Raw genomic sequence first — 22,408 nt, 5'->3', positions numbered from 1 at the left:
GGTTACGTAAGAAATGTGCGTATGTGCTGGTATTCTTGTAGGCGCTTGCGTAATGCTTCACTTTACTTGTTATGAAACTACAAGTTGCAGCTATGCCTGACAAGAGCTGAGATTACTAGAGCCTGTAATAGCAGATGGGACCTGGGGTGTAAGTTTTACCTGTGTACATTGGAGAGCACACATGAAAGTCTGCATCCTTGTATGTTTCACAATGTGAGAGGATATAAAGGAAGGAAGCAAAAAACAATACCCCAAAGTAATGTCAGGCAGCGCAGTGGAGCCACATATGTAGTAACCATCCACTACACCCGCCCCCATGGCGACAGCCTTGTACCGGACACCAGGCGATTTTGAGACAGATTTCACGGCTCTTCTCGTCTTCGTAGCTGGGTGCGGTCAGATACTACTTGTTGATATAAGAAATTTTGCAATTTTCTGCTTGTTAAATTTTGCAGCCGTTCTTGAGATATTAATGCTTTTCTTTTGTTTACAGCTTGTTGCCTTAGAAACCGACCACCGCTGCTAAGACAGAAGAAAATGCGCCGTGCTCATATCTATTGAGCTTGTAAGCGCTTATTTTGAAGCTGACGGGAATCGCTGCATCACACTGTTGCCTGATAATCCCCGGTGGTCGGTCTCCTAGGCAACGTGGTGTATACAAAATAAAAGTGTTAGTATCTCAAGAATGGCTGAAAATTGCAAAAGTGCTTGTATTTACATGTACTATCTGACAATAGGCTATATGAATTTGGGAGTGAACCTGGTATAGTGTTTTCTTGCATGTGGAAGTAGCAGTTTATAGGTGGAAGTATTCGAAAATTGGGACAAGCACCTGTATCTATATAGGTTTAGGTGCTTGTCCTCCATCCTCATGCACTATGCGTACTGAGGATGCGCCAGGAACAGACAGCCATGTGACAGCAAGTATGTGATTTGCATACTTCCAGGCCACATTCCAACTAGACATGTCTGGCCTTTCTCAATTCATGCATGTCTAGTCAGCCCGTGATCGCATCTATGCAAATCACATACTTGTGCTCATTCTCCTGGCGCTGCCACTGCTGGCACAGTGAGCGCTAAGGCCGGAGTCACATGTGAACAAATCTGCTGTATTACGCTGATGACACTCAGCTCAAACTCTGTTCTGAGTTTGAGCTGAGTGTGATCTGATTCTCTCTCATGAGAAAATCGTAGCACAGGTGAGGAGAAGATGGAGAACTTAATTTCTCCATTGTCTGTGTAGATCCGACACATTCGAGTGCAGTCTGATATTTTACATGCACCCATAGACTTTAATGGGTGCACATGAGCCGACGTACGAAGCCACTCGCAGCATGTTGGGATGTTTTTTTTCATGCGGAATTGGCATGAGAACATAATCGCAGATCTGCACTGCCCCACAGTACAACACTGGTCCAAGTGCTTTCCGATAAAACCTCAGAGAGCACCCGTCTGATGTATACGCCTGTGTAAGTGAGCCGTAACAGTGAGCAGTGCGCGTGCTGTGAGGATTCACAAGTCTGCAGTCATCTAGAGTAACTGCAGACCCTAAAGCAGGACAAGCCCTTTAATTGGTAGGAGAAACTTGGATTTTTTTTAACACACTGATGCAAAATGGCTTGTGTTTTTTTTTTTTTTTCCTCGTATGCAAAAAAAGACAGACTCGTACAATATATACCTTCCTCAGGGTATGTGGGCGCGATCAGTAATTGCTGCGGGTTGGACGCTGCGCAAGTACTGTGCAAGCAACACCTAGCGTCCAGATGTTACAGGATAGTGGATGGGCATTCAAGGCATCCCATGCCCACTATGCATGCACAGACGCGGCTTACCCGCGGAGACGGACATGCGGCGCAGCATGTCTATCTTATGGAGACGCGAGCCTCTGCAAGATAAATTTCACCCATACAATGTATTGGACGCAGTGAATCCGCACAGTTCAGTGATCACATGCGGAATCACCTGCGTTCACTAGCCAGCAGTGTTTTGGACGTAGCAGATATATGCTGCGTCCAAAGCGCTGCCAATTCCTGAACGTGTGCACCTTCCAAGATCTCTGTGTGGTCAGTGAATGAGAACAGTCGTGTCTACGTCAGTGGCTGATACAGACATAGCCGTTGGTCCACATGGGGCAGACTTTGCTGCAGGTCCACTTCAGATTTAATTCTCTATGGGACTGTCGGAGATGGACTTCTGCGCTCGGCCATCTCCGGCTTTCCGGTAGCTTGACCACTTTTATATTTAAATGTGGGATGTTTAACTCCCCATTCTGGAAATATGGGGGGTTCCTCGGCGTTCTGTGGAAAGATGATGGCTCCTTATTACCAAAATACCCCTTTGGATTAAATAGAAGACAACTTTGTGCCGTGTGTGATGTGTGGTTGGTTTCTATTGTTTTTTTTTTAATTTTTTTTGTAAAGCAAAATTAAAACTAATTTTGATGCCCCATTAAAGGGGTTGTCAAGCAGGAAGGCACACTCAGTGACTGACAGCGCTCCCGCTATACTAACTCATAGACAATAAGCCTTCAATCACTCTCTGTGGGTGGGAGAAGCAGGGATTATGGCCTTTTATGCGAGTCCTGGTTGCAGTTAAACATGTTTTTACATGAAAATAACCAGGCAAATATGAGGAGTCCGTGATCTCAGGGCTTCCTTCATATGGAGATCATAGGAGACCTAATTGTGATGCTTTTAAATGATGCGTGCATCATCTCAGGACTGTCATCCATTACTGGAGAAACGTAGCACTGAACAGCTCCATTTACACGCTCACAAGGGGAATAACTACACGGAGTGCAGCGGTAGCAGTGGCATCCAGGCCCTGTTGCCGGTTGGCCCAGAAGCCCTTCTGCAATATAAGATGACCCCAGTAGAATGAATGGATCAGTGGAGCTGAAGGGCCATGTAGAGATGAGCAAAAAGATTTGCACTACCCAAGTCCAGTGTCCACTTTGGTTCTCCATGACAGCCGTATGGGGGCAGAGCGAACTTCCTCAGCTGCCACTTGATTGTTGGCATCCTGTGCAGGACTATTGAAGGGCATATCTTTTTGTTGACCTCTAGGGCCCTGTCCACATGTCTATTTTTGCCGTGAACATGTGCAGCATGAATTGTCATGGCGCAGATTTCCAATCCGAACTGTGGGTGAATTTCCTCTGCGGATTTGTTACCTTCATTTTCAGATGGAAATTCTGCCACACATCTGCCGTGTGTGAACATAGCTTTACAGAACCTTAATTGGAAACCCCAATACTGGCTCTTGGGGTATACGATACAGAAAATGTCTCTGCTCTCGGTGCACGCAGTATCCTCTATATAAGTATATGGCATAGTGATAAGTGAAATGAAGCTGCAACATAGGGAGGGTGATAAAGCTTTATTATATTGTGAGATCTATTTGTGGCGATGTTACTAATGACTTCTTACAGAATTGTCTGCTCCGAGCTCCTAAAATTTTCTTTCAACAAGTTACAGAAACTTGAGGGTGGAGAGGGAGTACACAAGCCATTTAGGGCACTGCTGAAAATGCCTCATTGTTTGATGGCAGGTCACAAGATGGTGACATCAGAATGTAAGCTGGCGGAGTGTCTGAACCATAGAGTCGATCTCTTTGTGCCTTGTCCATGATAACATTGTTTCTGTACAAAGAGCATTCTGCACTGGAAATAGTCCCTGGCCGGTGTGAGACACATGAACTTCATGAAGAAGCCTGAATTGCTAATTAATATTTTCGGTGACCATTTCAATCTACAGGGGTCAACAAGAGGAATTACCTTCGTTCTGCCTCAATCTTTAATAACACTTGTTCATTTTGCGTCCTCAAAAATTAAGTTTTTTTTTCTTCTATTTGATCCGTTTTTTTTTTTTATCCATATCTGTTTTTTTTTCCACTCAATTTTTCATTCATTTTTCACATACAAAAAAAGTATGGAGATTTCCCAAGTGTCTCTTAGGAACCAATCCGTAACAAATGAACAACACACAGATACCGTGTGCATGCTGACCGCTTTTTCATTGATCCTGTCTTTGAATGAGTGCATTTGGGGAGCGTAAAGAGCAGAGAGTAGATCATTGGTCAAAAAAAATTGGGAATGTCAGCAAGCCCAGAATATAATTTGTCCCTGTGCTGTCCGTGGGGGAACCAGATGGCAGATAGCGGACTGAGGGCTCATGCAGATGAGCATATAAATTGGACGGGTGGTGTACAATTTTTTGATCGGACATCACATTGACCTATGCTAATAATCACTATGCACTATTTTCATTCGTATATCAGCTGAGACACACCCATTCAAGTCTATGGGTGAGTAAAAACAGAAGGGATCCGAACACAGAACATCCGTGTGGCATCTGATTTTTCCGGATACATTTCTGTTATTAACCTATGAAATTGTATTTGATCATGTACATTTGTAAATGTATATGTATGAAAATGGATCGTACACAGATGTCACATGAAATTCGGCCAAATTTTTTTGATGAAACACATGATTTTTCATACACTCTTTTGAAAGCCGAGCTAAGGCCGGGGTCACACTTGCGAGTGTGATACGAGAAACTCGCACATCAATACACGGCGCTGCCGCCGGCACTCGGGACCGGAGTGTGTGGCTGCATGTATTTCTATGGAGGCGTACACTCCGGTCCCGAGTGCCGGGTATTGATGCGAGAGACTCACGTGAGTTTCTCGCATCACACTCGCAAGTGTGACCCCGGCCTAAGACTGACTTCTGAATTAAGCCCTAAGGAAGGAGAAACGTACTCGATGTGCTTAATGATCGGCGGGGTCTATCCTTTGGGAGTGCGATCGATAAAGTACTAATCGAGTGTTGCTCACCCCTTCACCATGTTCCCTGCACAGCATCACCCTGGCCAATTACTGTCCCAGGAAACCTGCAGCTCTCTATATTGAATGGGGGCGTCTGCGGTTTTCCAGAGTGCTGCTAGTGAAACTAACTACATGGATTATTATTATTTATTATTATAGCACCATTTATTCCATGGCACTTTACATGTGATGAGGGGTATACATTATAAAAAATGAGTACAGTAATCTTAAACGATACAAGTCACAACTGGTACAGGAGAGAGGACCCTGCCCGTGAGGGCTCACAAGCTACAAGGGATGGGTGAGGATACGATGGGCGAGGGTAGAGCTGGTCATGTAGTGGTTTGGTGATTACTGCAGGTTGCAGGCTTGTCGGAAGAGGTAAGTCTGGATGAATCAGTGAGGGTCCCAGAGGTTGGACCACCACAGTACATGAAGTGGTGACATATCCTAATGCTTGCGGTCAATATAAAGCACAGTCTGGTTAGATGTCATCAAGGTTTGTAGGTGCCACCCTCCAAGAAACTGACCTTTTAGAAGGCAAAGCCATGGATAAGCAAATGGATATAATTGAACTAGTAAATGTAATTAATGTAGTAAATGACTCCACTGTTTTGGTAGTGACACGATTGTAAGTACAGCAGAGTGATGGTGGCATCTAGGGGACCTTGCTCATATCCGTCACTGGTGAGAATCTCTGTAATAAAGTCTGCGGGCAGCTCACTGTGCCTCAGGTCTGCTCCAAGAATTCAGTACTAGAGTTGTGGAGTGAGTCAGTTTTGTGTGGAATTGGTACATTTGTACTCTATAACCCTGGTAATAAGGGACCTGTTTTTTAATTGTGTTTTATTTTCACTTTTTTTTTTAAAGGGAATCTGTCAGTAGGATCAACCTTTATAAACCATCTATATGGACATGCAGGTTATAGGAAGTTGAATAAAATGATTTGTTGATATCTGATATCTTTTTAAAGAGCATTACATCTTTTTCTTTATATATAAATGAGCTGTTAAGATCTATGAGCCATACACAGATCTCCTTGAAGATCTGCTTCCGGAGATTACTTGAAATGAAAGGGGACGTTGCCAGTGTGAGACATGTGATGACTGACAGTCTTCTCTCCTGATCTATGTGCCTCACGCTGATCACGCCCCCTTTTCTCAGAGACCCATAGATCTTAACAGCTTATTTACATATAAGAAAAAGGTGAATTTCTCTGTAAAAATGTTATATCTGCGATACGATATCTGATCATTTATTCAGCTTCTTATAACCTGCATGTCCTTATTGATGGCTTAGGAGGGTTGAACCTTCTGACAGATTCCCTTCAAGGCTAGTCCTTGGAGAAGGCCTCTGTGTGCAGCTGTCCTCTTGTGTCCTATTCAGCCTATATGGAAATAATGAGACGTGATCAATAAGAAGCTCTGATTGCCCTAAGTACATCTTCTCCATATTATAGGTCAGTAACGAAACCAATGTAACTGAGCACTAGAAGTTTATCACATCTCTTCACCTGATCACTTCTATTCTCCTTCTGAATCATACCTTGTTTTACTTTGCCTGATTTTACATCTTTTACATCTTCTTCCCAGCGGATAGGCTGCTAGTATAAGATATATTACTACAAAGTACACATTTGAAAACTGTTGATGACCACAAGCTAGCACTTTTCCAATTTCTTATTTCATCACCAATGAATTATAGAGCGCAACTACAGCTCTAAGGACAACTGCTCACTCTCAGCCTCCAAAATTCAGCTAAAACCCGAGGATGTTTCCAAAGAGGTTAGGGAAACCCGGTCGGTAAAGTTAGCTGAACTTTGTTGTAGTTGTAAATCAGATTACAGTAGCTCAGAAGATGACAGAAGAGTCATAAACCCTGTATTTGGAAATAACGCACTGACGGACTCACTATTATATTAAAACAATAATTTCTCGTCTATGTTAATATCCTCGGCGTTGTTGTAACCAAAGGTTGCTGATCAGTTTTATACTTCTACCCCTGATGGCAGCTGTTCTGTCCAGAATCTTTATTTCTTTTAAGGCATCAAATCCATCAGCATGATTTTTTTTTTGTTGTTGTCCATGGCCTCCTTTGCAAGACTTCTTTAAACAACCCTCCACCCCTAAAAATTAAATGTGGCTATACAGTACATTTTTTCAGGTATCGTCACCATACCAGTTAGTGACTCGTTTTGTTCAAGATTATTGTACTTGTACTTGTTTTTTTTTTTAATGTATACCTCTTCACATGTAAAATGCCATGGAATAAATGGCGCAATAATAAATAATAATACCAGGTGCCTTTGGTTGTGCCGTTGCTGCCTCCTTCTGTCAGGTTGGTGCTCAATTGGGATCCTATTGAAGATGGCCGTCCCACTGGCGTGAACCATTTGTCCCCTTGCTTCCCGTGCCTTGGGATCACTGATGATACTGTCACTGGTGGGATGACTACCGATAATGTCATTGGTGGGGTGACTGTCGGTAATGTCATTGGTGGAATCACTGCTGATAATTTCTTAATCGGTGGGTGTCCCACCACTGGGAGCTGCACTGTGATTGGCTGATCCAGGAATGTATATCCCCAAATTGAAACTTTTATCCTCTTTACAAAATGGCGCAGAGGATTGAACTCCTGTACGTTGCTTCATTCATTCTCTTTGGGGCTGCTGAAAAAAGCGAAGTGTAACACTCAGCAGCTCCATAGGGAGTGAATGGAGCGATGATTGAACATACGCATGACCGCTCCAAAAGTCCCTGTACTGCCGATCTGTGCAGGTCCCAGCGGTTGGACCCTCACTGATCAATACGTTATCGCCCATCTTGTGGATAGGAAATAACTTGTTTTCACCGACCTTTTAAGTTCAGCAGGGATGCTTTAAGATTAAATTCACACCAGTCCTAGTGTCTGTGTTTTTTCATATGTTGCTTTCCTGTCGTCCTCATCCGCTTGCGTTCAGTGACCGCCATCGGTTCGCGTTTTCACATTCCCTTCACTTAGAGCATGCTGCTCTGTAGTCGTTAGGTATAACTTGTTTCTCGGGTCATATTTCAGCCCTGTGTATTTTATGATTACATAGGATAAAAAAAAAAAAAATAAAACTGTTTTATTAATTTGCATTGTTTGCGGTACGGTTGAGATAACTGTTATAACGCTTTCCACATGACTTAATAAAAAAAGGTTTATTTTATATTTAAAATAGTTTTGCACGGCAGGAAATGACCCGTCTTAGCAAGCACTTAAATAATTTATTAGGGGGAAACCTGTCTGCATCGCCCTCTTCCCCGGCATATATGTGCAAATCCTCCTTTTCTCTCCTTGAAAGTTGTAACACAGGAAATCTCCTGGTTTTTATATAAAAAATTAACCAGACCCCAAAAGTAGTTCTTTAAATTCCATAATTTTACCTCCAGTAGATTTAGAACAGATACGCCGATAACTCCTAACGTGTGTGACTTTGCTTCAGGAAATGTGTCTGCACTTGGTGTTGTGTTTATATGAGCTTAGAAAAAAATGGTGTACCCCTATAACACCAGCACACACTTATCGCAACCTTCCCTGGGGTCAACGACACAGGCCAGCAGATGTAACGTAAGGGAGGTACAGTGGGGGAAAAAGGATTCAGTCAGCCACCAATTGTGTACGTTCTCCCACTTAAAAAGATGAGAGGCCTGTAATTGACATCATAGGTAGACCACAACTATGAGAGTCAAAATGAGAAAACAAATCCAGAAAATCACCTTGTCTGATTTGGCAAGATTTATGGATTTAAAGGGGCTGTCTGCCCTTGGGATTTAAGGCTGCAGTCACTCTGTGCGTGCTGTCATGATCCTCTGGTGTGGGCCTGGGAGCTTGCGGGATCATTACCTCAAGTATGTGTTGTGCATACAGGCGGTCACATGTCAACTAGACGGGCACGGTCTCGCTCAGTACAAGTGAATTGAGTGAGGCTGGTTACAGTCTAGTTGGAATGTGACCTATTCCAATAAATGATTTGATTTTTAGGATTCTTCATCTCAGGCAGCGCATAATTGATACCTCCCTTTGTTTTCCTTTGTACCAGTGGTCGTCCTCCAACCGGTATCTGTGCAGCAGCTGTTACGTGCTGTTCATGTGTTGCCATTAAGCAGCTCAGCAGTGTGAGTGTATCTCACTTTTTCCTGACACCCTATTGCCATTGTATAAGACCCTATTACGTTTTGTCTCTTCCTAGTTTTATTTGTACGTTTCTTAAAGCTCATGAGATGCAGAAAGGCCCAGTTACTATCCAAGTTTGGCCGAAAATTCTACATGTAAGGCTGGTGGTTGTTTTTGTATAAACCATTAGAATAGTTTTGATATCATTTATTATAAATATCTCTTATTCTGCCAATTTTAATAATAATAATCTTTATATAGCGCTAACATATTCCGCAGCGCTTTACAGTTTGCACACATTATCATCACTATCCTCAATGGGGCTCACAATCTGGATTCCCTATCAGAACGTTTTTGGAGTGTGGGAGGAAACCCACGCAAACACGAACATACAAACTCCTTGCAGATGTCCTTGATGGGATTCGAACCCAGGAGGACTCCAGCGCTGCAAGGGTGTAGTGCTAACCACTGAGCCACCGTGCTGCCCTAATTTTGGTAAGGCTGCTGGAGACCACCAAATCTTTTATGGTATAGGCATATTTTTTTTTTATTTGAGATCTGACTACAAGTAATTTTTTTCAATTGGATTCATTTATAAATGTTGTGCTTTTAAAGAGTTAACTGATAATCTGCCAGTGAGCTTGTTCTGACATGAGAGTTTGTAAGTGTGGTTTTTCTGAGCTCTCACCTGATTTATGACCATAACGTTCAGCTAAGCTTTGATGTGGGCTGTCGTGATAAATCAGAACAGAAGGACTAAAATAAGAAGACTGTGGCCATTTTAGATGGACAGATTTAATGGTTTGTGTAAGGACCGCAACGCCTGGAAAGACCGCGGGTCTTCTGACCTTAACGTACAGCCTCATGTAATCATATGAGGCCTCACGTTTTAGTCATGAGACCTAGCGTTAACACCTCTCCCTTCAGAATGAGCTCACTGATGGCTGTTCAGTTGCCTCATTCTGAAGCTAGTAATAGGCAGAGGCTATGGAAGGCAAATGATTCAACATTTCTACTGAAACCCAATTACAAAAATTAAGGTATTTAAGAAAGGAAAAAAAATCAACGACATAAAAAGAAGCCTCCACAGGTGTCTATAGCCTTTTAGTCTATGTGCACACGTTCGGAAATGCTGCGGAAATTACTGCAACATTTCCGCAATTCCCGCCGCGGATAAAACGCATGTGGAATTCGCATGCGTTTTCCCGCTACATACAAGCGTTTTGCAAGCGTTTTTAGCTTGCAGAATGCTTGCGCTTTCCAAGCGATTTGAGGCATCGCTTGGAAAGGTGATTGACAGGTTGGTCGCACTTGTCAGGCATAGTGCTTGACAAGTGTGACCAACTTTTTACTATTGATGCTGCCTGTGCAGCATCAGTGTAAAAGATAGGATGTTAATAATAAAAAAATGTTTTTTCTCACCTTCCAACGGCCCCCGGCCCTCAGCGACGCTCCTGGCTTCCGCCGGTCCCAGTGATGCTTTGCACGAAGGACCTTTGTGGCGTCATGCTCGTGAGAGTGCTACATCATCGCAGATGATTCGCGCAAAGCATCCCTGGGAAAGGAAGTTGCTGGCAGCGTGGTGAGAGGCGGGAAGGACTCCAGGAGCTGCCAGAAGGTGAGTATATCCCGATTTTTTTTTTTTTTTTTTTTTTTTTTTTTTTTAATTTTAATTCTATTTTTTTACAGGATTATGGTACCCAGGGCCTGGAGGACAGTCTCCTCTCCTCCAGACCCTGGGTACCATCTGCACATGAAGAAGTGAGCGTTTCAGTGCAATCCTATGGGTGCAGAATCGACGCAGTTCCGCACAAAGAATGAACATGCTGCAGATTTTTCCACTATGCGATTCCGCAGCGGTAAAATCCGCAGCATTAGCACCTCAACTGCGGAATCCCATAGGATTGCATAGAATGCATCTTCTTAGCGTTTTCGCAGCGGAAAAACGCTAAAAAAGCAACGTGTGCACACAGACTTAAAGTTTCATGAAGGTGGAGCATGAAAACAGGGACAGAGTGCTGAATGTCTGCTGATGATTACACATCTACCTTTTAACCATGGGTATACATCATTTTTGCAATTGTTGTATTGGAGACGACACAAAGCCTTTTTTCCATCTATTAATTTTCGTCATCACACATTATACATATTTTTGTAAAGTGAACCTGTCAGGCGATTGATGCTGCCCAAACCAAGGACAACATGAATTGGAGTTCGGCTGAATGATTGTCGCCAGGTATGTTTTTCTCTGAATTGCTGCGGCATTTCATAGGAAACCATAGTTTGAAGAGCCGAGGCCCATAGGAAGAGACCTCACTAGTCTGCACTGCCTCCAGCCGACTTTTCCCCACACCGCTCTAGTTGATTGACAGGTCCATGGGGAAAGAACTGTCAGCTGCTTGGACGGTGCATGAAGAAGCCGGCCAGAGACAGCATTGGCATAGCTGGGTCTCACCCTACCGTCCCGTTCTTCTAGGTATGGCTCTGGTGTTTCAGAGAAAAGCATACCTGGCTGCATTTGGGCGGCTGAGCTCTGATTCATGCTGCCCCTTTTGGCAGCACTATTCAAGTGACAGGTTCCCTTTAAGGCCATATTCACATTTATACATTGCATTTCACAGGACAGATACACCTGCATATAGACGTATATGGCAGTGCATGCATACACTGAAGTGGGCAGGGCAAAGATTACAAAAAAAATCTTGTTTTGACTATATTTTGTCTGGTTTCCATCATCGACCAGACAAAATAAGTTCACCACTCATTTCCCCATTCTCCCCTCCTCAAAATAAAAAAAAAAATAAAATAGAGGTATAAAAGAGGTATTGGCTTTGTTTCTCCATTTTTCTCAATGGGAGACGTTTTGAAACGTAGCCATACTGCAATATGCGAACCAGTGTTTGGCTTGCATCTGGGATATGGGCCCTCATCCATTGCACTTCTATGTTTTTTTAAGGGAATCTATCGCCAGTATCAACCCTCCTAAGCCGCCTATATAGGTCATAGAAAGTTGAATAAAATGATACCTTTATATCTGCAATCCGATGTCTCATTAGAGAAAACCATGTTTTTCTTAATATGTAAATGAGCTGTTAAGATCTATGGGCTGGACAGAGATCTCCCTGAAGACAACAGGTCCCAGATATCAAGGTATCATTGTATTCAGCTGTCTATGACCTACCGTACATGCTCGTATAGACGGCCATGAGCGAGTTGACCCTACTTACAGATTCCCTTTAAATAACTTTTCTTTCTCCTGTTTTCTATTTTCATTGGAAATTCTTTTAACATGGTGAACAATGATTACATTTGGCACAATTTTTTTTTTTTGTTGTATTTTTTTATGCACCTTTGTATTCATTAGATTGGTGTACCGGACGGGAGATCATTGTCCCAATTTTTTTTTTGTCATTTCCCAAAGTTGCAAATGAAAATCATTAATTACCACATTATCATTTAAATCCTAAAAATGCGGTCCAAAAAAGCTAGCGTAAAAATGTCTCGAGTTACATAGGGGCCGTTTAATCAGTTTTCTGGAATAAAACACTTTAAAAAGTTGCAATTTTCTGCATGTTCACGCTATCTCCACCAAAGTGGGCAGAATGGGGCAAGGCAGGGCTTTGCCGGCCGAACCCAACAGAAGTCAGGCAGCTATAGTGGCATAACGTGTGGCACTAAGGTTACTCCAGTCCAACTCCTTTCTGGCGAGCTGCACGCCTCTGGGAAGAAACGCCAAATTTATTAAGTGAGGTGACCCTCTTAATGAGTTTGGTGCATTGTACCTCCACAATGCCAGTCTTAATAAATTGGCCCCATAATAAATTTGAGGTTAAAAGAACATGCCTAAAATCCAAACTTAAAAAAAAAATTGAAAAGAATGCAAAAAGATGAATGTCACACTATTAATAATATTTAAAAAGGAATTACAGCATAACCCCGACTGCAAAATCAAAATATTAATATTTATAAAGGGTGTGTTACCATTTTGGACATTTATCTCGTGCCCAGGATTTGCCATAAAGGTCTAATTGATGTCCCACTGCTGGGACCCTCATCTATCTCCAGTGGATGGAGAGATTCCTAGATTTCCAGCTGGGTTACCTGGCTTTCCATGATGGAGGTAGTTGTACATAGATATCCCGCTGTTCCAGTGACTAATAGAAGCGGCTGACATGATGCTTCCAGCTTTATAAGCAGATACATAGATCTTCCTCTCCAAGTTACTTATTTGTTCCCAGACTCCACAGACCTCATCCATTATTCCCTGTTACCATGTACCTGACTTTCTCTATTTTTATCCACTATCTTCCCCAGCTGCGTCTGACAAACCATAGGACCAGCCAACTATCATTATTAATGATGCTATCTTCATAATGCACGGGGATCTGGTTTTATTTATTTTTTTCATATTTCCTCTTGGAAGACGCGATGTATGATGAAGAGGTCTCTTGTTTACCGAGGCCAAGTCTTCCTGGAAAGATTTTTCTGCATCTCGCCAGTGATCAGGACACCTAATAGGCTTATACATTGGTAAAACAATAAAAATGTATGATTCTCCCAAATAATGCACTAGAAGCGCTGTAGGAGTCCACGTTCTTCATGTAAGGTTTGTAGAACAGACAAGTCTGGTGGTCCTGTATCGCTACAGAACATTTGTTACTAAACATTTTTGAGAAATAATTTATGGGCTTATGTTTTTCCTTTCAGTTCTCATAGTTATCAACTATCCAAAAGACAGATGATAACTTGTGGACTAGTCGGTTCCAACAGCTGATGCCACCCACCCAGATCCCAAGAACAGAACTCTGAAGTGCCCCATTGGAATATAGCGGTGGCCGCACTCAACTTTTCCCGACAGTCCTACAGAGCGTGAATGGAGCTGTTAGTGAATGTGCACAGCATACCCTCCATTATGACAGGAAATTTCAGAGAGTCCTAGCAGACTTGTGCACAATACCTGCTAATCCTGGAGGCTTGCTGACAGGTATAGTGCCGATTTTGCAGGTTTTTCCCACCTACAAAGAAAGGAGAGGTCTGTAATTTTTATCGTAGGCACGCTTCAACTGTGAGAGACAGAATCTAAAAATAAAAATCCAGAAAATCACAATGTATGATTTTTAAATAAGTAAATTGCATTTTATTGCATGAAATAAGTATTTCATCACCTACCAGCCATCAAGAATTCTGGCTCTCACTGACCTGTTAGTTTTTCTTTAAGAAGCCCTCCTACACTGCACTCATTACCTGTATTAATTGCACCTGTTTGAACTTGTTACCTGTATAATAGACACCTGTCCACACACTCGATCAATCACACTCCAACTTCTCCACCATGGCCAAGACCAAATAGCTGTCTAAGGACAGCAGGGACAAAATTGTAGACCTACACAAGGATGGGACGGGCTACAGACAAGCAGCTTTGTGAGAGGGCAACAACTTTTGGCACAATTAGTAGAAAATGGAAAAAAACAAGTTGTCAATCTTCCTTGGTCTTGGGATCCATGCTAGATCTTGTCTTGGAAGGTAAGGATGATTCTAAGAAAGGTCAGGACTCGGCCAAGAATTACACAGGTGAATCTAGTCAATGATCTAAAGAGAGCTGGGACCACAGTCTCAAACATTTTCGTTAGTAACACACTACGCCATCATGGATTAAAATCCTGCAGGGCAAGCAAGGTTCCCCTGCTCACATCGGCACATGTCAGGCCAGTTTGAAGTTCGCCTATGACCATTTGGATGATCCAGGGGAGACATGGGAGAATGTTATGTGGTCAGATGAGACCAAAATCTAACTTTTGGTATCAACTCAGCACGCTGCGTTTGAAGGAAGAAGGATGAGTACAACCCCAAGAACACCGTCCCAACCGTGAAGCATTGTGGGGAAAATGTCATACTTTGGGGGTGCTTTTCTGCAAAGGGGACAGGACGACTGCACTGTATTGAATGGAGGATGGGGTCACGTATTGCCATATTTTGGCCAACAGCCTCCTTCCCTCAGTAAAAGCTTTGAAGATTGGTAGTGGCTGGGTCTTACAGTATGACAGTAACCCGAAATGCACAGCCAGGTCAACAGAAGAATATTTCAAGCTCCTAGAAAATCTTTGGAGGGAGCTGAAACTCAATGTTTCTCAGGAACAGCACCGAAACCTGAAAGATCTGGAGAAGATCTGCATGGAGGAGTGGGAGAGAATCTCTTGTCTGTATTTGGAAACAGAGGTTTCTGCACCAAATATTAAGTTCTGTTTTTCTATTGTATCAAATAGTTATTTCGTACAATAAAATTCAAATTATATTTGTAAAATCGTACAACGTGATTTTCTGTTTTTTTGTTTTTAGATTCTGTCTCACAGTTGAAGTGCACCTACGATAAAAATTACAGACATCTCCATTCTTTGTAGGTGGGAAAACTTGCATTTGGATATTTATACCACCCTTCGGGGGCCGTACAAATAGCTCGCTAACTCCGCCCACAAAGTACGTCCTGACGCTGGCACTGGTGTCAGGACATAATTTTTCATTGTGAACACTGCGTGCACGTGCTCCCAGAACAAGAAGAAATTAATGGGCCGGCGGCTATCAAAATACAGCTACCGGCCCAAGCACTACCCGAGGGCGAACAAAGTCATTGAGCGCCGTTAATGGCTGAGGACAGCGACTGGCTGCAGCAGTCAGGTGACTAACGGACAAGACCGGCTGGAGATTCGGGGGGCATGTAGTGATTATTTTATAACTTTTTCAGATGTTTTTGTAACTTTTGGTAAATCCCTTTAAAGGGAATCTGTCACCCCTTTTTTGAGATATCATATAATGATATCATTCAATTGTGTGTCACATAAGGATTCTCTTAGTACTTTTGCTTCCCCCTGACCCCGCACCTTTCATGCATAAATACCTTTTTTATATCGGTTCAGATGTATTTATGAATGAAAGGTGCGGGGTCAGGGGGAAGCAAAAGTACTAAGAGAATCCTTATGTGACACACAATTGAATGATACCATTATATGATATCTCAAAAAAGGGGTGACAGATTCCCTTTAATAAAAAGAATCCTTCTAGAAGTACAGTATGAATATCTAGCACCAGGCTTTCACGCACATTGCTTACCTATACCGTTTGCAATCATTAATGCACCATTCAGAGCCAGCTTTTTATTGCATATTAAAGCCAACATGCAGGTGCCGGAGTAATGATCTCTGATGCCGCACAGGGAAGAACTGTGCGTACTGATGGGCAATTAGGATTTTTCTCCCTAAGGTCCAAACACTTCCAGTAACATTGAGTTGCCTGAATGCAGAAAAGGAATATAATTTGCCGTATGAGCGCTGCCCCTGCCTTAAACAGCTTAACTACTCAAGCAGATTACTCCTAAAACAATTTGTAAGTCCCTCGGGGCTTTTCTTTTTTAAATGGATCAATTAGACACCTTCTAAGTACTGCAATATTGAAGAGGAACGTCAGCACATGGGCTGAGATGTCTTCAGATTTTAAAAGAAGAAAAAAATAGATTAAAAATTATATATATTTTTTTTTTTTTTTTTTTTTTTTTTTTTTTTACCTTTTACAAAGCTGTCTGCATAAATAATTAAGTTTGGGTGCAAGCACTTTTTAAAGACATCGTGTAGTTAGACCACACTAACCAAAATGGTTCCCTGCAATATAAAAATGTATTCAAACATCTCTTCTAAGAATTCTGCATTCTGCTGAGCTTAATTTTTTTTTCTTTTCCATTTTTTTTTTTTTTTTTTAATAATTTATAGAAAAAAAACTCCTCCTAGGAATTTGTTAGTTGCTTTTACCCAGGACAAGAGGCCGTCACATTTGTAAATGGGGATTCGTGCCCTTGCTTTTAGCACCAGTTGTAGGGTTTCTACTCGCTCTCTTGCATTTGAGCTAGTCACAAGAAGCGGTTTCCGTAAATTGTCCAGGCTAGTTTATTAAAACTTCATAAACCGCTCAGGAAACCAAGCAAAACAGCCTTTTCCGACACAAAGTGAAACTACAAAGTACTGTAAATGGTCCATACAGTATTGCGGGTTTGCCCCCTTGGATTAGTGTCCAGTTCTTGAGTCCGTAGCAAAGGCAAACAGGACTGAGTGTCTGCCCATCTCCGGTGGGGATATGTGAGCAGCCAGTCCACCTCTTTGTTAGCGCATAGAAACTCGGCCCTAGGCACACCCTATTATCTCTCTCAGCACTATACATGCTGGAGCCTGGCTTTCTGGGTTTTTATCTGACGCTACCAGCCTTGATGATACATATCTCCCCTCGAAGACCTGTTTGGCCATAATAAATTGAAGCTGCACTTTGTAATGCTATAAGGCTAGTTTCACATTAGCGTTTATTTGACACAGCGCACGACGCCGCCTACTATCGCACATGGACGCTTGAGATCTGCGCACCCTATCTTTAGCATAGGGTGCGCAGATCGTGCGCTAGTAGGATTTTGGCGTGCGCTGCGTACTTTTGTAGGTGCGCCATGCGCGCCGAAATGCAACATGCTGCGTTCGGCGCGCATGGGCGCACCTTCAAAAGTGCGCAGCGCACGCCAAAATCCTACTAGCGCACGATCTGCACACCCTATGCTGAAGATAGGGTGCGCAGATCGCAAGCGTCCATGTGCGATAGTAGGCGGCGATGACCGGATGGGGCGGGCAGGGAGCCGGCAGGGGGCGGGGCTTAGCGGCGCCATGCGCTGCGTCGAATAAACGCTAGTGTAAAACTAGCCTAATATGTAAACATTGAATAAATGAAAGCCAAACGTCCAGAGCTCAGCTTTAAAATTAATTATATAGAGGAGCTCTCTTGGCTTGCACACACCTGTTCACATTTGTCTTTCTGATTAGAAGTGATGGTCAGTTGTTTTTTTTTTTTTTTTATATATTTGCAGTTCAAGCCCTCTAACCAAGCACTCCTCTCATCAGCTTATGGAATTTTTAAATAGAGCTTGGTCCTACATACCCACATAATTGTAGACTTATAGCCCGGGAGAAGCCTTGTCGCTGACTGTTGGGCTCACATGAATTGGCCAATTTGTGTGCTAAGTACCTTCATTTTTTAACATGTTTTCTACAGCAGAAATGCTGTTCCAGTTTCATATATTCAGTGTTTTCACATTATAGCATTTCAGAGTGCAGCTTCGATTTGTTAGTTACATAGAATGGCTCTCCTAGCTTGCACCTGTTCAAATTTGTCTTTTTCTGTTTGGAAGTGGCGGTCATTTTTTTTTATATTTGTAAAAAACAATATAACTGGATGTTTCCCAGCTGGTGGAGTGTCCTTATACACTTACACAACACACACTCAGATATATACACGCTCGTATTCATTCACCCATACTTATATCCATTCCTGTGACACTCAGTGAAAAAAGTATGCCAGGTAAAGTGCTGATTGGATACTTATACAGTGGTTTGAAAAAGTGTTTACCCCTTCCTGATTTCCTATTCTTTTGCATGTTTGTAACACTTAAATGTTTCGGATTACCAAACAAATTTAAATATTAGACAAAGATAACACAAGTAATCACAAAATGCAGTTTTTAACTGAAGGTCTTTATTAAGGGAAAAAGAAATCCAAACCTACAGGGCCCTGTGTGAAAAAGTGATTGCTACCTCCCCTTCCCCCCCTTAAAACCTAAATTAACTGTGGTTTATCACATCCTTGGGAAGCTGAGTTCAATTTCTCTAGTCACACCGAGGCCTAATTACGGCCACACCTGATCTCTTATCAAGAAATCACTTAAACAGTACCTGCCTGACAAAGTGAAGTAGACCAAAAGATCCTCAAAAGTAGACATCATGCGGCGATCCAAAGAAATTCTGGAACAAATAAGAAACAAAGTGATTGAGATCTATCAGTCTGGAAAATTTATAAAGCCATTTCTAAAGCTTTAGGACTCCAGCGAACCACAGTGAGATCCATTATCCACAAATGGCAAAAATATGTAACAATGGTGAACCTTCCCAAAAGTGGCCAACCGACCAAAATTGCCCCAAGACCGCAGTGACGACTCATCCAAGAGGTCACAAAAAACCACAACAACATACAGAGAACTGCAGGCCCCACATGCCTCCGTTAAGGACAGTGTTCATGACGCCACCATAAGAAAGAGACTGGGCAAAAAATGTCCGGCATGACCGAGTTCCAAGATGAAAACCACTGCTGAGCAATAAGAACATAAACGCTTGTCTCAGTTTTGCCAGAAAAGATCTTGATGATACCCAAGACTTTTGGGAAAATACTCTGTGGACTGATGAGGCAAAGGTTGAACTTTTTGGGAGGTGTATATCCATTATATCTGGCACAGAAGTAACACAAGATTTCTGAAAAGGAACGTCATGCCAACAATAAAATTAAATGGTTGTACTGGGATGGTCTGGGGCTGTTTTGCTGCTTCAGGACCTGGAAAACTTGCTGTGGTAAATGGAACCACGAATTCTGCTGTCTACCAAAAAAATCCTGAAGGAGAATGTCCGGCCATCTGTTCATGACCTCAAGCTGAAGTGCAGCAGGACAATGATCCAAAACACACCAGCAAGTCCACCTATGAATGGTTTAAGAAAGGCAAAATTAAGACTTTGGAGTGGCCTAGTCAAAGTCCTGACCTTAATCCGATTGAGATGCTGTGGCAAGACCTTAGAGAGGCGGTTGATGCTCGAAACCCTCCAATGTGGCCCAACCAGTTGTTAGGTTTAGGGACAATCACTTTTTCACACAGGGCCTGTAGGTTTGTATTTTTTCTCCCTTAATAATAAAATCCTTAATTGAAAAACTGTATTTTGTGGTCACTTGTGTTATCTTTTGTCTAATATTTAAATTTGGTGATCTGAAATATTTTAAGTGTGACAGACATGCAACAGAGCAGGAAATTAGGAAGAGGCAACCACTTTTTCACACCACTGTATGATTTTTTTTTTTTTTTTTTTGCTTGGATTACGTACTTTTTACAGTCGGAGTCTTTCCTGCTTGACTAATGACGAGGAGAATATATGTTGAAAGTGGATCTGTCACCTGATTTCGCAATACAAACTGTATACAATTTAAAAATACATCCCCAAGACCTATTGAGGCTGGCCTATTTGCTATGAAAAACCATGTCAGAATGGTGGTACATGTTAAAATGAAAAACAGCTCACAGAAGTACAAAGATTTATTTATCTTATATAGTAGCGCCATTAATTCCACAGCACTTTACAGACAATATCATCGCTGTCCAAATTGGGGCTCACAATCTAATTTCCCGATCAGTGTGTCTTTGGAATGTGGGTGAAAACCGGAGAACCCAGAAGAAACACGCAAACACTGGGAGAACATACATATTCAAATAATATCACAGAAAGAGAAACGGCCTTACCAAAAACAAGTCAGATTTATCTACAAGTTCTACGGCATCCTGCTAGTACATTGGTAATTACCAGTGTACTGGCAGGATGCCATAGACCCCCATGATAATGGCGGGGGCAGCACAGGTGCAAAATACTGATGGAGCAACAACTCACAAATCTACCAATTCATGGAGGGAGTGGCTGCCTAGTATTAAACATGATAAATCCAAAGGGAGTTCGTAGCTATATTCCGCGCTGCCGCTTTAGACAAATTCCAGGAGAATGCTGTATGATTGCAGTGGTTTTATTCTACGCGTTTCAGGGGTCTCATGCCCCCTTCATCAGGAAATACCACCTGATGAAGGGGGCATGAGACCCCTGAAACGCGTAGAATAAAACCACTGCAATCATACAGCATTCTCCTGGAATTTGTCTAATGCGGCAGCGCGGAATATAGCTACGAACTCCCTTTGGATTTATCATTTCTTCTGGTCACTGAAGACCTGTGGATCTGCTGCAGCCGCTACCTACACGCTCTTATCTCATCCTAACCAGGTGAGCATATTTCAAGATATACTGTCCTTTGTAACGTGGATAAGACCCTCTTGCGCTTTTGTCCCCCCCCTTTTTTTTGCAATAGTATTAAACATGCACACAGATGAGGCTTGCATAGAGAACCAGTCACACAGGTACGTCTGATGCACAGTGTCTGGCTTACAGCCTGTTGATGACGCCCATGCTACCATGTTAGATGGTGATTGCCCATCAATATACAAGTGCAAATCACACTGACAGACACCACAAATTGCCCAACCAACACTAAAGGGCCTGGCTGAATCCTGTATAAAATGGAAAAATATGCAAGGAAAATATAAAAAATCATATATAAAATACAGCTATTGATCAATATTTTGGCAAAAATATGCAAGCTTGCAACCCACGTCAAGGGCCCTTATACTTGCAGGTCCCTACATTATAATTCTGTGTTTTCTTATATTAAAATGAGCATTTTAGAAGTCCGGCTACAGAGCTCTTGGGTCCAGGTGTATTCAGTCTCTACCCACCCAGCCTGTCTGACCGTTGCATATTGTACTGAGCAGTGTGAGAGGAGCAGCACGGAGGAGGCACACTGAATAGCTGTCAAAGCAAAATTTGACTTTGAGCTTTGTAAAAGGATTATACACTTATTCTGATGTGCATACTCAAGGTAAGTATATCTGCCTCATCCGGTATAAGAGTTCTGTTTAATAATGTATGCAGTTTCTGTTGAGAAATATGGTGACAGATTTGTGTTTAAAAATTATGAAATATTAATAGAGGAAAGGAGAGATGTGTAAAAACTAGTAAACTGAAGTTACAACCTATAATGGCTAAATAAGTTGTTTGATGGGGATGACCTCCAAGTGCTATCTGATTTTTCATGAACTAGCAAAATGGAGAATATGGAGACATTTTTATATAATAGTTATAATGTCATCCTTTCTTTCGGTAAAAAAGACGTAATCAAATATGGAGTCTCTTAAAAGGAATCTGTCAGCAGGTTTTTGCTATTTAAGCTGAGATGGGCAAAAATCCTGATTTCAGGGATCTGTCACTTGCTCAGCAGCTTGATGTAGTTTCTATACAATCAGTGCTTTATCAGCAGGAGAGTATCACTGCAGGAAAATGTGTGGCTTGTAGGGCAGTAAGGCTAATCTGTATGACCCCACCCCCCACAACTGATTGTCAGCTGCCAATCAGTGGTGTGGGCGGGGTTATGCACATCTCAGAATTCATAGCATTGCTACACGCACAGCAGAGGAAACAGGGATTCTACCAGAAATGCACCAAGCAGCTCAGTAAGTGACACATCGCTACAATCAGGGTCTCTGTCCCTACATCATGCTGCTCTCAGATTACAAATATTAAAAAATCTGCTGATGGATTCCCTTTAAGGCAGGCTCCAACGCACATGTGAACATATTCGAAGGAGGTGGTGTCATTACTGAGACACTGTTTCCAAGACCTCCCCTATAAATAGTTGACTTGTTGGGGAGAAAAGGCCTCACAGAGTGAAGTTCACGGCTCAGGACTACACTCTGCTTTAGCTTCTTAAGCCGCTCTGCCATAAGCAGAAA

The 22,408-nt window shown here is 42.3% G+C and overlaps 1 protein-coding gene across 5 annotated transcripts in view; it reads left to right on the top strand.

Annotated features, from left to right (window-relative positions):
- Positions 1-22,408, top strand: part of FBXW4 (F-box and WD repeat domain containing 4) — a 224,324-nt gene that overhangs the window by 3,516 nt on the left and 198,400 nt on the right. Inside the window, exon 1 of one of the 5 annotated variants that reach the window (XM_073555818.1) lies at positions 120-148. The exons of the other annotated variants lie outside the window; for them this stretch is intronic. Within the exon in view, the coding sequence (XP_073411919.1) occupies positions 135-148 (14 nt within the window). The 5' untranslated portion in view covers positions 120-134. Of the gene's footprint in view, positions 1-119; positions 149-22,408 lie in introns of those variants that run through there. 5 annotated transcript variants of the gene reach the window in all.

This window comes from Dendrobates tinctorius, unplaced genomic scaffold (genome assembly GCF_039654945.1).
Source record: "Dendrobates tinctorius isolate UK_male_01 unplaced genomic scaffold, ASM3965494v1 ptg000230l, whole genome shotgun sequence".
Lineage (NCBI taxonomy): Eukaryota > Metazoa > Chordata > Amphibia > Anura > Dendrobatidae > Dendrobates > Dendrobates tinctorius.
The sequence above is the reverse complement of the archived record's forward strand: the minus strand, read 5'-3'. Positions and strand labels throughout refer to the sequence as shown.